The following is a 13938-nucleotide window of genomic DNA, read 5'->3' on the forward strand; positions in this document are numbered from 1 at the left end:
TTTTCCATGAGTGAAAGATGGCATGATAAAGGGTCGCTGCCCATGCTGCGCGGACTTGTTTGTTTTGCTGCAATAGAAGAACCTGACAAGCCTGTTCGACTGTGACTGGTGGGACACCTCCCCCCCCCCCACTAGAACGCACATCACAAGAAATTATGGTCTTTAGCATTTCACTTTTACTCCCTGAAAAATATAACCCTTCATTTTTAAAGGTATAATAAAATGGATTCCAGGAAGTTTCAGGACAATACCAGAGTGCAGAAATCAGGTGTAGTCATTCAAAGGGCACTTGTGTGGAATTGCTTTCCCATTCTAGTCCTCCATCCTGCTGAGCCCAACCTCCTGAATTAGACATGGGAGGTATCCATAAAAGTACAGCCACATTTATCCTTACGCTTTATGCAATACTTATCCTTATCCCAATGCCAAATTGCCTGAGGTGCAGGACAGCAAAAAGCACCTCACAGCACACAATACTGGAACTAGCCCTCTTTGAGAGGAAAAATCAGCTGAGGGAATCTCTATTCTCTGAACTTTAAGCATTGTGAGGTTAGCGCTACAGCTGGAGATAAGTGTGTCTCTGCTGCCTTTTAGAGGATCAGTACAGAAGATATCCAGAAATTGATGGAGCTTCCTTTTTTAAAAAAAACAACAACAACTAAAATAGACAAAACTGTTCATGGTAGGGGAGTATAGAACTCACATTAATGATGTCAAAAGAAACCTCAGGGTTCAGGTGACAATTGTATAAACTCCCACTGACACAATGTTGCTAATTCTAGCCGGAAGGACATAATGTTTCAGAGAGTGTTTTATTATGTTGATTGCCCACAGGTGGAAGGCTCCACACTCCTGCTTTAGGGAGCGCGGTAACCCACTTCAGAACAGGTTGAACTCCACACACCTGGACAGATGAGCCAGGTTACTAATGCTATCTCCAGCTTTTCTGGATTCTCAGGTGTGCTGTTGTTGTTTTTTAACTGACATCCAGTCCATTATAACATCCAGGCACTGATCTGCCTCATGTGTTCTTTGCAGAGAACTACCTTCACAAGTTCTGAAGTTGAGGCTCCAGTACTTTGGCCACCTCACGAGAAGAGAAGACTCCCTAGAAAAGACCCTGATGTTGGGAAAGAGGAGGGCACAAGGAGAAGGGGACGACAGAGGATGAGATGGTTTGGGACAGTTTCGCGAAGCGACTGGCATGAGTTTGGCCAAATTGCGAGAGGCAGTGAAGGATAGGCGTGCCTGGCTGCTCTGGTCCATGGGGTCACGAATAGTCGGACCACGACTGAACGACTGAACAACAACAACCTTCACAAACTGCTGACTCACACAGCATGTTTTTTTTTCTGTACACACACCTGGCATGACTGAGACTGCTTATGTGAAAGAAAGAAAAGAGCCAGATTGTGGGACCAACTCCACAAAGCCCTGTTTTCCACCCATAAATGTTTGTTCCTAATACACACAGTCAATGAGATTAGTTAGGTAATATTCATAAGCGCGTTTTGAAAACATTAAAGGGCTGTGTTAAGTATTCCCTGCAGATTATAGCATCGTTGTTGGGTCTTGGAGCCCACAATGCTTTTTTGGAATAGCTCCAGGAAACTAAGTATAGCAACTAATTGATGTTGGGGTGATCTTTCCTCCTCTGGGGATACTGCAGTAAAAGTGGAACAAGACAGCCTCCAGGGTGGTTCAGTTTTGAAACCGCTCAGTCGGATGCATGTGCTGCCCGGAAGGCTAAGACAGGCGTCCCCAACCGGCTACCCTCCAGATGTGCTGGACTACGACTCCTATCAACCAAAGCCCGGATGATTTCCAAAAAGCCATTTAAATAGTCGTCACCCAGGCAACAGACATTTGCGTGTGGAGGCGAATGATAGGGTAGGTTGCTGTGTCCCTGTTTGTTAACCGAAGTGTTTTTCTGACTGGACCATCCTCCATTGTTAACTAAAGTTTGTTCAGGTGTATGTCCGCCTTAGGGGTAATCATGAATGATTCTTATGGGCTTTGGAACCTTAGTAGAGTGCAGTGCTTCTCAAAGTGTGGGTCACAGATGGGTCCAAAAACGTCTGGGCAGGTCAAACAATGAGGAGCTTTTTAAAAACTTGCTTCCCTATACTGCTACTACTTTATTATTTATACCCTGCCCATCTGGCGGGTTTCCCCAGCCGCTCTGGGTGGCTCCCGACAGAATATTTAAAATCATGATAAAGATCAAACATTAAAACCTGCCTAACAGGGCTGCCTTCAGATGTCTCAAAGTCAGATAGTTGTTTTCTTTCCTGACATCCGATGGTAGGGCGGGCGCCCTACCGAAAAGCCCTCCTGCACTGTTGTGCCAAAATTTCACCAGCATTCCTTGTGACCATTCTCCTTCAATAAATGGGATGGAAAATACCACCCACTGGATCAGACCGAAAGCCTATCTAGGCGGGCATTCTGTTCTGGTCTTTATCTCTAAACCGGGCTTGGACCACACAGCATTGCAAACAAGGATGCCTTCAAAGGAGAAAGACTCTTCTGTGGTGGTCCTGTTCAAATAGAGGATGCATGTAGATGATCCTGGGTAGATTCTTCTTCGGTGCCAACTTCTCTTGCCATTAAAGCCTTAATTCCGGGGTGGTGGTGGTGGTGGTGGTAGGGATTTATAAGGAAAGTACAGCAGAGGATGACGGGGGTCACACATGCACCAGAGAGACCAGCTGGATTAACCTAACCTGTCCTTCCCTTTGCACCAGCTGCACTATGGGCAGAAGACGGCTTCCCTTCCTTGCCAGGAGGTGGTTCAGTATTGTGGCTGCTGAGTATTGGGTTGGGATATGAAACACTCAACTTAATTTCTTTGATTAGGTCCGAAGCTCATCTTAGTGGCCCTGGACACTTTTGGACAGTGGAACGGACTCCCTTGAGAGGTGGTGAGCTCTCCTTCACTGGAGGTTTTTAAGCAGAGGTTGGATGGCCATCTGTCATGGATGCTTTAGTTGTAATTCCTACATTGCAGGGGGTTGGGTTGGAGTGTAGATGACCCTCGGGGTCCCCTCCAACTCTAAAATTCTATGAGTCTGTGACAAGTGATGATGACTCAGGGCTGGAGCAGTCGTGTGATGCTGGAGATATGTCCCTGAAGCTCCTGGTGCTTTTGCTTTTTATCCTAAAGCAGACACTGGGTTAGATCAAAACAGTGAAAAGGGCTGTTAACCAAACTAGTGGTGGGGTGGGAGGCTGTATGTCAGAAAGGAACTTTGGGGAAGGATTTAGAACGGGGAAAATCTGTTGCTCAGCATCTTCAGGTAGGGCTTGGGGAGACCCCTGCCTGAAAGTCCGGAGAGCTGCTGCCAGTCAGAGTAGGCAATGTTAGGTTGGATGAATAGGTTCCTGTGGTTGTTCCTTCATTACAGGAGGAAGTTACTCCATCCTCCCCCCCAAATCCCAGATTTGGGGCACATGCTTGGCAAGCAAAAAAATCTCCTGTTTCATTCCTGACATCTTAAGATAGATCTAGCAAAGACCCTTGTATTTCTGGGAAAGACCTACAAGTTCCCCATGCCTGTCCTACAACTAGCACCCCCTGATTCCTGCAGCTTAGATGCATATATGTATTTGAGTAGCGATACCTGCTAAAAGTGACCACTTCCAGCAATAAAACTGCTGAATTAATAATTACGCTCTGAGGCCGGAGTTGCATGTAAGCAATTTAGTTCGAAGGAAATGAGCATCGGAGAGAACTTTCTGCCAACTGTGAAGGAATCTTTTGCCCTTCAGCGTTCTCTCTCACAGGGGATAAACCACCAGTCCTTGGCTCCTTTCAGAAACACCATGACTCTGGAATTTTAAATAGGACTTGCTTGTAAACACAAAATACCTTGGCTGTCATTTTCTTCTCGTAACAGATTAACAAAACTTGTGTCATGCTGAACTTATGAAACAAAAGGAAAGACGACAGGAAGGAAAAAAAAGTCGCTTACAGTAGTTTTTTTCCTCATGAAGATACTTTACTGTTGATGGAGACACAATTTCTTCAATTATGTATGAGTATTTGTAGTCAAATCCCTTATCCATCAGGTAGAAGCAGGACCGGTTCCACATGACTCTCACTAGGTCCCCACAGCACTCCTACTCCCCATTTACTCAGGAGCAAGTTCCATCTGGGCCCAAGATGGGGGTCCACGATATTACTACTGTAGGTCCAGGGGCACATTTGGTATCCTAAAAAAATGTCATGGGCGTCTCAAAATACTCATTTCACAGAACCAGTGATGCTCAGATCCCATCCAAAATGGGCAAAATGCCTACACAACCCCCTCCACTTTTTGCAGACATTCAGATCATAGAATCATAGAGTTGGAAGAGACCACAAGGGCCATCCAGTCCAACCCCCTGCCAAGCAGGAAACACCATCAAAGATGTCTTCTTTTGTAAAGGAAAAGTGTCTGTGTTATGGGGGCACCACACATTCTCAGCTCAAACCGCAACCTTCCCCAGCTAGCGTGGCAATTGTGAGAGCAAACGCAACATGGCTGAAAGTCATAGACCCCTATTGGATAGTACCTGCGACATCACTCTCAACACAACTCTTCCCTGCCATGCTTGCCCTATGCGCTGCCTTCAGGTCATGCAACCAGTTACCCAGAAAAGAATTCTGGGATTCAGTTCACATATCATTCAGCCAAAAGGGAGGAAAGCAGCTACTTCAGTTCCTGGCACAACTTCTGATCAACTGTGTTCGTTCCCCCAAAATCCCCACTGAAGGCAGCACAACAATCCACTAAAAAACACCTGCCCCCCCCCCAACCCAAGTGTTCTGTGAACTTCAAAAGGCCACACATATTCTTTCTTAAAGCTAGCCCAATGCTAGCTCCAATTTTCCTTCCCTGGAGCACAGAGGGCAGCAGACAGAGACACCATGCAACTCTCCAAGGAGGGCAAATGCCACTACACATACCTGCTAGCCTACAGATGCTATGAAGCTGTAGCTGATCTCTTACAACACTGTGTCAAACACAACCTTAGCATACTTGCTGAGCTCTCCCCTCAACTCTTGAACCCATCTGCTTGGTCATGGGATGGTTTTTCATGCCTGGCTTCAGTGTTCCTCAGAGACTTCCCTCGATTTTCTGGCTCTCCCCCTCCAGCACAAACTCTATTGTTCCCCACCACCACCCCGCCATCTCCCCAGGGAGCCTTTTCACTGCAACGGCAGCTCTTTCCAAACACTTACCTCCTGGACCACTTGGCCGAGGGTCTCCCGAAGGGTCTCTTCCAGAGCACTCCGTACAGCTGCACTTTGGTACTGATATCCAAGGCATCCGAATCGGCAGGATCCATCGATGGCGAAGGAGACACCGTGTTGGCTTTTGAAGTGAACATTGTCGAGGGAGGGAGATGGATTTTTGATCTGATTCTCTGCCTCTGCTCTGCAGCTCAGGGAATCCGATTAAATGCAATGAACCAGAAGGACGTAACCAGCCGCCCCGGTGGGAGAAACGCACGCACACACACACACACACACACACACACACACACCAGAGAGACGGAGGCTATGCTTTGAATCAATATCTGGACTGCTCAGTGCTCAGTCAATACCTGTCTCCCTGATGCAATGATGATGAGAGCTTCCTCGTTCCATGTGCCCGCTTCCCGATGTGCCGGAGAGATGGAGTGAGTCAACATTCCAGACCAGCCTGAAAACAAGCGAGGCAGAATGAACGCTCCAAAAATCGCACAGCAGGCCAAACTCTGAATGTGCATGAGATGGTGGCAAAATGCCCACTGCAGCAGAGGCTGGCACACATTAATACTTAGCATGCATCTGCTTCTGTCCTGTAGACACAGGGTGAGTGGATTTATTTCTCACTATGTATACAAAGGTATACACAGTGCCCGCAGATCGTGCTGGACAACAACATCCTTAAACATAACTGGGCTTGCTTCTGTGCCTCTGTAGTGCCTGTTCAATCTTTTAACTGCATAAGCAGACTTAGTTTATTTAATTTTTTAAAACCTATTAACCTCTAATGCTCTTACTGCAGAGGAAGAAATGTACCCTATAAAAGCTTCCCAGGGTGATGGGGGATTGATTATATGGGGAATGGTAAAGATTGTCTGGAGCTGTTGAAAGGGTATAAAAACCCTCATGTTCCCCTAGTGCTGTTTTTGACTTCGTTGAGGCCAACGTCAAGATTCCTTCACTAAACATGCCATTGATGAATGGTGTGAACCGAATAGTGGAAAGTCATTTATGCTCCCCTTTAGCAATCCCAGGAAATCATGTAACCATCATCGTTGAGAGAGAGAGAGAGAGAGAGAGAGAGAGAGAGAAGAGAGAGAGGAGGAGAGCAAGTTATTATATTGTTCACATCCAAGTAGCTGATTCTAGAAACCACACCAGCCTTGCCATCACGTTGTTGCTCTTCGGCTTAATTGAGAGCCAGCTCTGAGCCTGCGTTTCCCTCACACACCCCAGGGTACGATTTCAGACACTGGCAGACATCAGGGGTAGGGAACCTCAGGCTGTGTGCTGAATGTGGCCCTCCAGGCCTCTCCATCTGGCCCCCAGGCCTCTCTCAGGTCACACCCCTCATTAGCCCTGCTCCGTACCCCTTCAAATGTCTTTGCCTGTCTGGAAGTTTGCCCTTGAACCTTGATCATGCTTGCTTGGTTTGCCTGGATTGAGTGTGGATGGAGAGAGGGAGGTGTGTGTGTGTGTGTGTGCGCGCGCACTGTGTGTATAGAAACCAGGGTTGTGGGAGAAATTCAATTCAGTTTGCAATTAAAGCTGATTTGATCAAATCACACGCTCCCCGCCCCCAAGGGAAACCAAAGCATGGCTAAAATTTGCACTTTGCCAATTTTGCAATGCAGTAGTGAACATGTAATGTGAACCAGGTCTGCTGTTCTGCACACAAAACCATTTCCCGCCTCCTGTAAGATGATGAAAAAGTAGCCAGACGATAGGTTTGTGGGTGGGTTTTTTCTGGGGGAGAGAAACAGAGCCCTGAGGTACTCCACAAGTGAGTGATCAAACACTCACCCCCAACACCACTTTCTGGACACGGCCCAGGAGGAAGGATCCCACTGTATACAGTGCCCCCAGCACCCAGTTCCTCTAGACCAGGCATAGGCAACCTTCGGCTCTCCAGATGTTTTGGCCTACAACTCCCATGATCCCTAGCTAACAGGACCAGGGGTCCAGGGATGATGGGAATTGTAGTCCGAAACATCTGGAGAGCCGAAGGTTGCTGAACCCCTGCTCTAGAACGGTCCAGAAGGATGTCATGGTTGATGGCATCAAAGGCCACTGAGAGATCCAGCAGAACCTGGAAACAGCTCTCACCTCTGTCCCTAGCCTGCCAGAGGTCATCAGCAAGCACAACCAATATGGTTTCAGTTCCATGATGGGGCCTGAATGCTGACTGTAAGAGATCCAAATGGTCCACATCCTCAAAACTTGCCTGGAGTTGTTCAGCGACCACCTGCTCAATCACCTTGCCCAAGAATGGAAGATTTGAGACTAGGCAATAATTGGCCATAATGGCCAGGTCCAAAGTTGTGCAAAACCTTGATACACTTAGCCTGTGTAGCTTAAACTGGCCTGATTTGGATCTGTACTATTTGATCGCTTGGTTCTTTTCTTCTTAATCCTCAAACCCGCAACCCACCCACAATGTGAGCTGTACTGTAGCTACAGACTTATGCACCCGAATCAATCCCCAGGAGCTCAGGTCTTCCAAGTGGGCGAGAATAAAGCACTACTCAGCTGGTCCTACTTGGGTAATAGCAACTCTGATGACTCTTGCTCAGCCCACAGCCCTGTTAAATTTTAAGAGCCTGAAATGAAAGAGGCGGGGAAACAGCAAAGCTACATTCAAAAGCCAGGAAGGTTATTCAACAAAAAGCCATAAAAGTCAGAACCCTGCAGGTGGCCATGCTTGCTAACAAGCTCGAAGGTTAATGGTAGCCTTCCCTCGGGTTATAACTGGAAGGCCTGACTCAAGGCTTTCTGGGCAGAACCAAAGTTATTACGATTAATGTGGCATATCCTTGCCTACCATGGAACAAAAAACCATGCTGTTAAACATGGGCAGAACAAGATTAGGCATTGTGCCAAGTATGCTGTACCGTCATACTTGGGTCCATCCATAATGGAGCATAATTAAAAATACATTAGGCTCAGCTTAGCTTAGAGAGACACCACTCTTTCTACTGGACCCATTTGGATCTCCAAGATACATCCAGTATGGGAAAGGGATTTGTTTCTGTTTGCATCACAAAGAGAAATGACCTAATTTGCATTATTAGACCAGTATATGAACTGAAACACATATATTCTTTGAAACATGCCCCCTCCAATACATTTACTAAAGTGTGCATACAAATGCGTTTATTAGTGAAAATGCCAGTCAAAATGCATATTGCGGGGGGAGGGGAATCACTTGCAAAATTGGTATATTCATCGAAACTGCATACAAAAATTTGCTTATCAGGAACTTTACACTAAAAGCTTGGTGCATTCTCATGAGTTGTTTTTTTTTTTAAAAAGAAAACAACAGATTGCTGTGGAAATGTGTAGAATTGGAATTTAAGATTGGGGAAACTGAGAGAAAATGAAATTGACAGATTCATGCATCCCTTGCCAATTAATTTGCAGTGGATTTATCATCTACGCTGCTTAGAGATATGAATAAAGTGGTATAGAAATATTGTAAGTAAATAAATACAATGTATTACCAGTATAAAAAGGCATGAATACAGAACCTCAGCGGCTCCTCTTTGTACTCCAGCCCCCCGCCACATGCTAAAGTCTCAGGGCTCCCTCCAGATGACCTGTTTGTTGAACAAGCATCCTGATTTGCTTGCACAAAGCTTATGTGGAAGTTAGGTTACCTCTGCTCTTTATTGAGAAGTTATCCTGATTTGCTTCTCAGATGTGCACCCCAGACTTTTAAAATGCATTTCCCTTTCACTTTCCCAACTTCAAAAAGTCTCATTCTTTCTAAAAGCAGATTTGTTGCACAAGGGGAACAGAGCTAACCTAAAGTTCTGGAAGGCGTTTGAATGCCTCATGACGGCCTGGAGGCATCCCAAGTCTGAACGCATTTTGGAAGTGGAGCTAAAATTGATGTTTTTGCTGGCTGGTGGGGCAAATTCACAGCATTTTAATTCAATAAAATGTATTGTCTTACTGTAGTCTCTTTTCTTGTCAGCTTTGTTGCCCACTGGGGCAAGTCTCTGTTTAAAATGTTTCGAAGCTCCAAACATTCCCCTTACAAAGGTGAGCAATGGCTCTATTTTCAGTCCTAAAGTAAATATAACAGTAGTCTACTTAGCATGTGAATAAGGGTAGCTATGTTTTTTTAAACTCATCTGTAGGGTTGCATGGACAGATAAGGCCATATTCAACGTTGCAGTTGGGAAAGGATGAGATTAAAGGTCTCACGGCAAAGAAATCCCAAGGTCCAGCAGTACACCTTATTTGCTTCTGCAAATGTGGTAATGGCAAGATCAAAACCTCCCCCTACTCCTACCTTCTCTTTTCCATGTACTCCACCTTGTGGATGCAAAGTTAACTGCAGGCAAGGAAGCCAAGTGCGGGGGAGGCTTTTACAACTGTGTTAAGATGCATTACAGTCAGACAAAATTAAAAGGAAAAACAAAAGGGCACATTTTATTTTATCTTATGCCAGGAGAAATTCATTGGCTTTAGGTTTTGACTGGCAATACAAGAAGAAAAAATATATTACCTGCTCCATACATTTTGGCTCATTCAAAACCAAAGTTTCTTTCCAGTTTGGTTTTGAGTGGAAAAGTGGCTTGCTCATTTTTCAGTGATGGCAAGGAGAACTCGTGGGGCAACCTCGCTGCAAATTGTCCTTGAAATAGTGAGCTGAAGGCACAGCCAGCCCAATGCATTTTGGCACCCGAGGCAGGCCACAACAACAGCACTTCCCAGTCAGGGAAGAAGGGTTGGGGGAAGAGTTACATCAGGAACAAGGGTGGGAGGAGACCAGCAGTGCCTCCTATTAGCCAAGAGACCACTATAAATGCAACATGGTGTAGGACAGGGGTCGGCAATGTTTACCTTGCCTGGGCCAGTTCACTCCAGCAGAGATCCCTCTGTGAGCCGGATCGTGCGTGTCTGTGATTTCCAGCATCTGCACAGATGCAATTTTTGGTGCCACGAAAGCCAGTCCCCACACCGCACTATGCCGTTATAGCACAGTGCGCGGGTTACTTGCTGAACAGGTGGCTTGGGAGTGGCTCGTGGGCTGGTTAAACGGCCCCTGTGGGCCACTTGTGGCCTATGGGCCTTAGGTTGCTGACCCCTGGTGTGGGAGACAGATCTGGCCTCCAAGGAGCACAGCACAATTCCCATTTCCACTGCAGCAGCAGCAGTGGACGATGCATTCCTTGGATCTGCTGCTCCTGAGGATCCTGCCGCCTGAGGCAGTCCTGACCTTGTCTCATGGGTGGGCTGGCCCTGGCTGAAGGGGCTGCATAGAGGGGTTTGAAATATAAGCTAACACTAAGCATTCCTACAACACTACTGCTGTCTAGAACTGTGGCCTCTATTTGCAGTAACCAGTAACTGGAGCATTACTCTGGGTTAGCATCTTAAGCCAATGGTCACATGAAACTAGGGACAAATAAATCACTCTGTTACTTTTGCATGCGCTTTCTCTAAAACCCACCCCACCCTCCCACTACTATGCATTTTTTTAAAAAAATAACACAAAAATCACATAATTTTTATACACATTTCTCAACATAATGGGTTGCAGTTTCTCTTCCAGTTCTCCCCCTCCCCATTTTATCCTTTCAGCAACCTTGTAAGGTAGGCTAGGCTGAAGAAGAAGAAGAGTTTGGATTTGATATCCCACTTTATCACTACCCTAAGGAGTCTCAAAGCGGCTAACATTCTCCTTTCCCTTCCTCCCCCACAACAAACACTCTGTGAGGTGAGCGGTGCTGAGAGACTTCAGAGAAGTGTGACTAGCCCAAGGTCACCCAGCAGCTGCATGTGGAGGAGTGGGGAAGCGAACCCAGTTCCCCAGATTACGAGTCTACCACACTTAACCACTACACCACACTGGCTGAGGGACACTGATTAGCCCAAGGCTACCTAGTGAGCTTCATGGATGAGTGAGGATTCGAACCCAAGTCTCCCAGGTTGTAGTCCAACACTCTAACCATTACACCACACCAGCACGCCTCAATTTCTGCTACACATTTTGGCAGTTTCCCAGGGGTTTACAAATGATTGGTCAGTGCAGGTTTGCTATGCAGCATCACACAAAAATTTTAATGTTCCCAACAAATATGTTGCTGCTAACATTAAAACCAATTTATGCATAACTGTAGCAAATTCAAAAATTATTGCACACATTAGTTAGAAATGGAGATGTATTATTTTAAAATACTGAAATTCCTCATAAAAGAACTTTTAAGATTTTTTTTAAAAAATAGAGTAAATAAAAAACCGTATGAGGATACCTGTTTAGGAATGGTAACAGTGTGGGCCATCCCTAGTACCGTACTTATCTAAGCTTATTTTCTCACAATAGACTGCATGGTTCTTCAAAATCCTTCCAAACAGCTATCAGAATTTAGGAGTTGGGGAAATCACTGTGAGATGGTTCCACTCCCATCTCTACGGGCAATTTTAGAAAGAAACAATGAACAACAGGAGATAGCTTGGTTGGCGACAGTGTGGTGCTGATAATGCCAAGGATGCAGGTTCAATCCCCATAAAGGACAGCTGCATATTCCTGCATTGCATGGGGGTGGACTAGATGATCCTCAGGGTCCCCTCCAACTCTGTAATTCTATGATTCTGAGAACTTCAGCCCCATGGAGTTACCAAACAACCAAAGCCTACGTCCAAAGAATGAACATTTAACACAGGGGTTGCTAATCCTGTTAGCCCAAGAGCCACACTTGGTATTGGCCACCCCTCTGAGAACTGTGCACTAGAGTGAAACGGGACCAGAATAAAAGTGCACACACAACTTCTTCCAGATGCCTCTCTTCTTGGAAGTAGGAAATTCAACAGCAAATGGACTTTAACAGTAGCACCCAAAGAAGGATAAGGATAATCCAGATTAAATGGGAGCAGGAAGGTATGATCCATCAAAATACGGTCCAAGAACTGAGGAAGAATATAAACAATACTAAAATAGAAAAGTTTAAAGAACTAAGTAGAAAATTTATATTAAAATGATATAGAACTCCGGCACAAATGGCGTATATAGTGAAAGGGTTTAGTCCCAAATGTTGGCATTGTGGTCAGGATAAAGGATTATATTCCCACATGTGGTGGGAATGCAGTCTGGTTAAGGAATATTGGCAAAAGATTACAAAGGTAATTTCTGGATTATTTCAAATAAATATAGAAGTGAATAGGGATTTGCTATTTTCGGGAATACTGGGAAATAACAAAGTAAAAAGTAATATGCAAGAGCTGTATAAGATTATGATTCTAGCCGGAATGGCAGTTATTGCACTGGGATGGAAAGAAAAGGCTAAATGGAAAATGGAATGATTATGTTTTTGAATACGTACAATCTGAAATATTTGCACAGATAGCGGCAGAGGATAGTTGGGAAAATAAATGCCAAAGAATTACAAATAAACGGGCATTTTACAGGAATTGGATAGAAAGGGGTGAAGTCAACCCAAACATACAAGCTCGAATGAACAGACTGTGTACATGGATAAAGATCTGAAGAAGGAAGGTCTGTCCAGAGGGGAGGGGAGGGGGAAGAACTAGGGGGGGGGGAATGTACTTTGAATGAATCTAGTGGTGTAAACCTCTTCAGGAACCACATGTAATAATAAGTTAAATAAATAAATAAATAAATAAATAAATAAATAAATAAATAAATAAACAAACAAACAAACAAACAAACAAACAAACAAACAAACCAGTAGCACCCTGGCTATGAAACATGAAAGTTGTGGTTTTTTTGGGTACTGGGCAAAAATGTTTGCTTATGCATACTTTTTAATTAGTTAGAAGTCCATTTCTTAAGTTTCATTGTATTTTTGTTATGAATGAGTGTACCCCACCCTAAGATCCAAAAAGAGGGGTATAATCTTTTAAAAATAAATAAATAAAGCTTTGTATTCAATGAGAAAGAAGATCAAATACAAGCGCAACTTGAAATGAAATACCAGTATATGGTAGAAAAGCTACACACACACTTGAAGTATAAGAGACTTACTAAACCTCTACAGCAAGACTATTCACATGAAATAAGGCCAACTCCTTTTAGCAATGCAGCTAATAAAATTTTTAATATAATAAAAACAACATTTCTTAAAATGTTCACAAAGTGAAAAAAAATCAAAAATAAGGCAGCCATCCATGGAATGATTTCATGTGTACAAATGATTTGGAAAAAAACATTAAAATTACACTTTTGTACACAGAATCAGGTATACAGCTGTGCCCACAAAGTCTGAGCTGCTCAGAAACATAACCAAAGCACAGAAAAGCTGGTCTCCTTTTGAAATAGACATTCAATTTTCAAATGTCTCTGTAAGCACACCCACCCACCCAAGTCTCCTGTGGTTCATCATAAAGAGCATAAAACAACAGTACATACACAAGTTCAAGTTTTCCCCATTTGAATACAGATGGCTGCAAATGCAAGCTTGCTCTGAGTGTTTGAGTTGTTGAGCCCTCTGAGCAACTGAGTATTTTTTTCTGCTGTTTCAAATTATCATTTTCAGTTATCCTGAGAAGTTTCCTTCTACCATTTGAAGATTCTGTGTTCCCTTGATATGTCTGCTCTGCTGCCCTCTTAGCTGTTATAAAACAAGTTTAGTTTAACTCAGGCAAGAGGTCGTCCCTGTTTTGTGAATGATAGCAGGCTAGCCAATTAAATGACCAAACAATGTTGCACACAGATGGAGCTCATCTTAAACTGA

At 44.4% G+C, this 13938-nt stretch overlaps 1 protein-coding gene across 2 annotated transcripts in view; it reads right to left on the reverse strand.

Moving 5' to 3' along the window:
- The window catches only part of PLEKHD1 (pleckstrin homology and coiled-coil domain containing D1), a 32087-nt gene extending 26575 nt beyond the window's left edge, over nt 1-5512 (reverse strand). For both annotated transcript variants that reach the window (XM_033146897.1, XM_033146888.1), the window contains exon 1: nt 5228-5512. In XM_033146897.1, the coding sequence (XP_033002788.1) occupies nt 5228-5376 (149 nt within the window). In that variant the 5' untranslated portion in view covers nt 5377-5512. The remainder of the gene's footprint in view (nt 1-5227) is intronic.
- Between the last annotated feature and the right edge of the window lie 8426 nt (nt 5513-13938).

Source organism: Lacerta agilis, chromosome 1 (assembly GCF_009819535.1).
Source record: "Lacerta agilis isolate rLacAgi1 chromosome 1, rLacAgi1.pri, whole genome shotgun sequence".
In the NCBI taxonomy this organism is placed as follows: Eukaryota; Metazoa; Chordata; class Lepidosauria; order Squamata; family Lacertidae; genus Lacerta; species Lacerta agilis.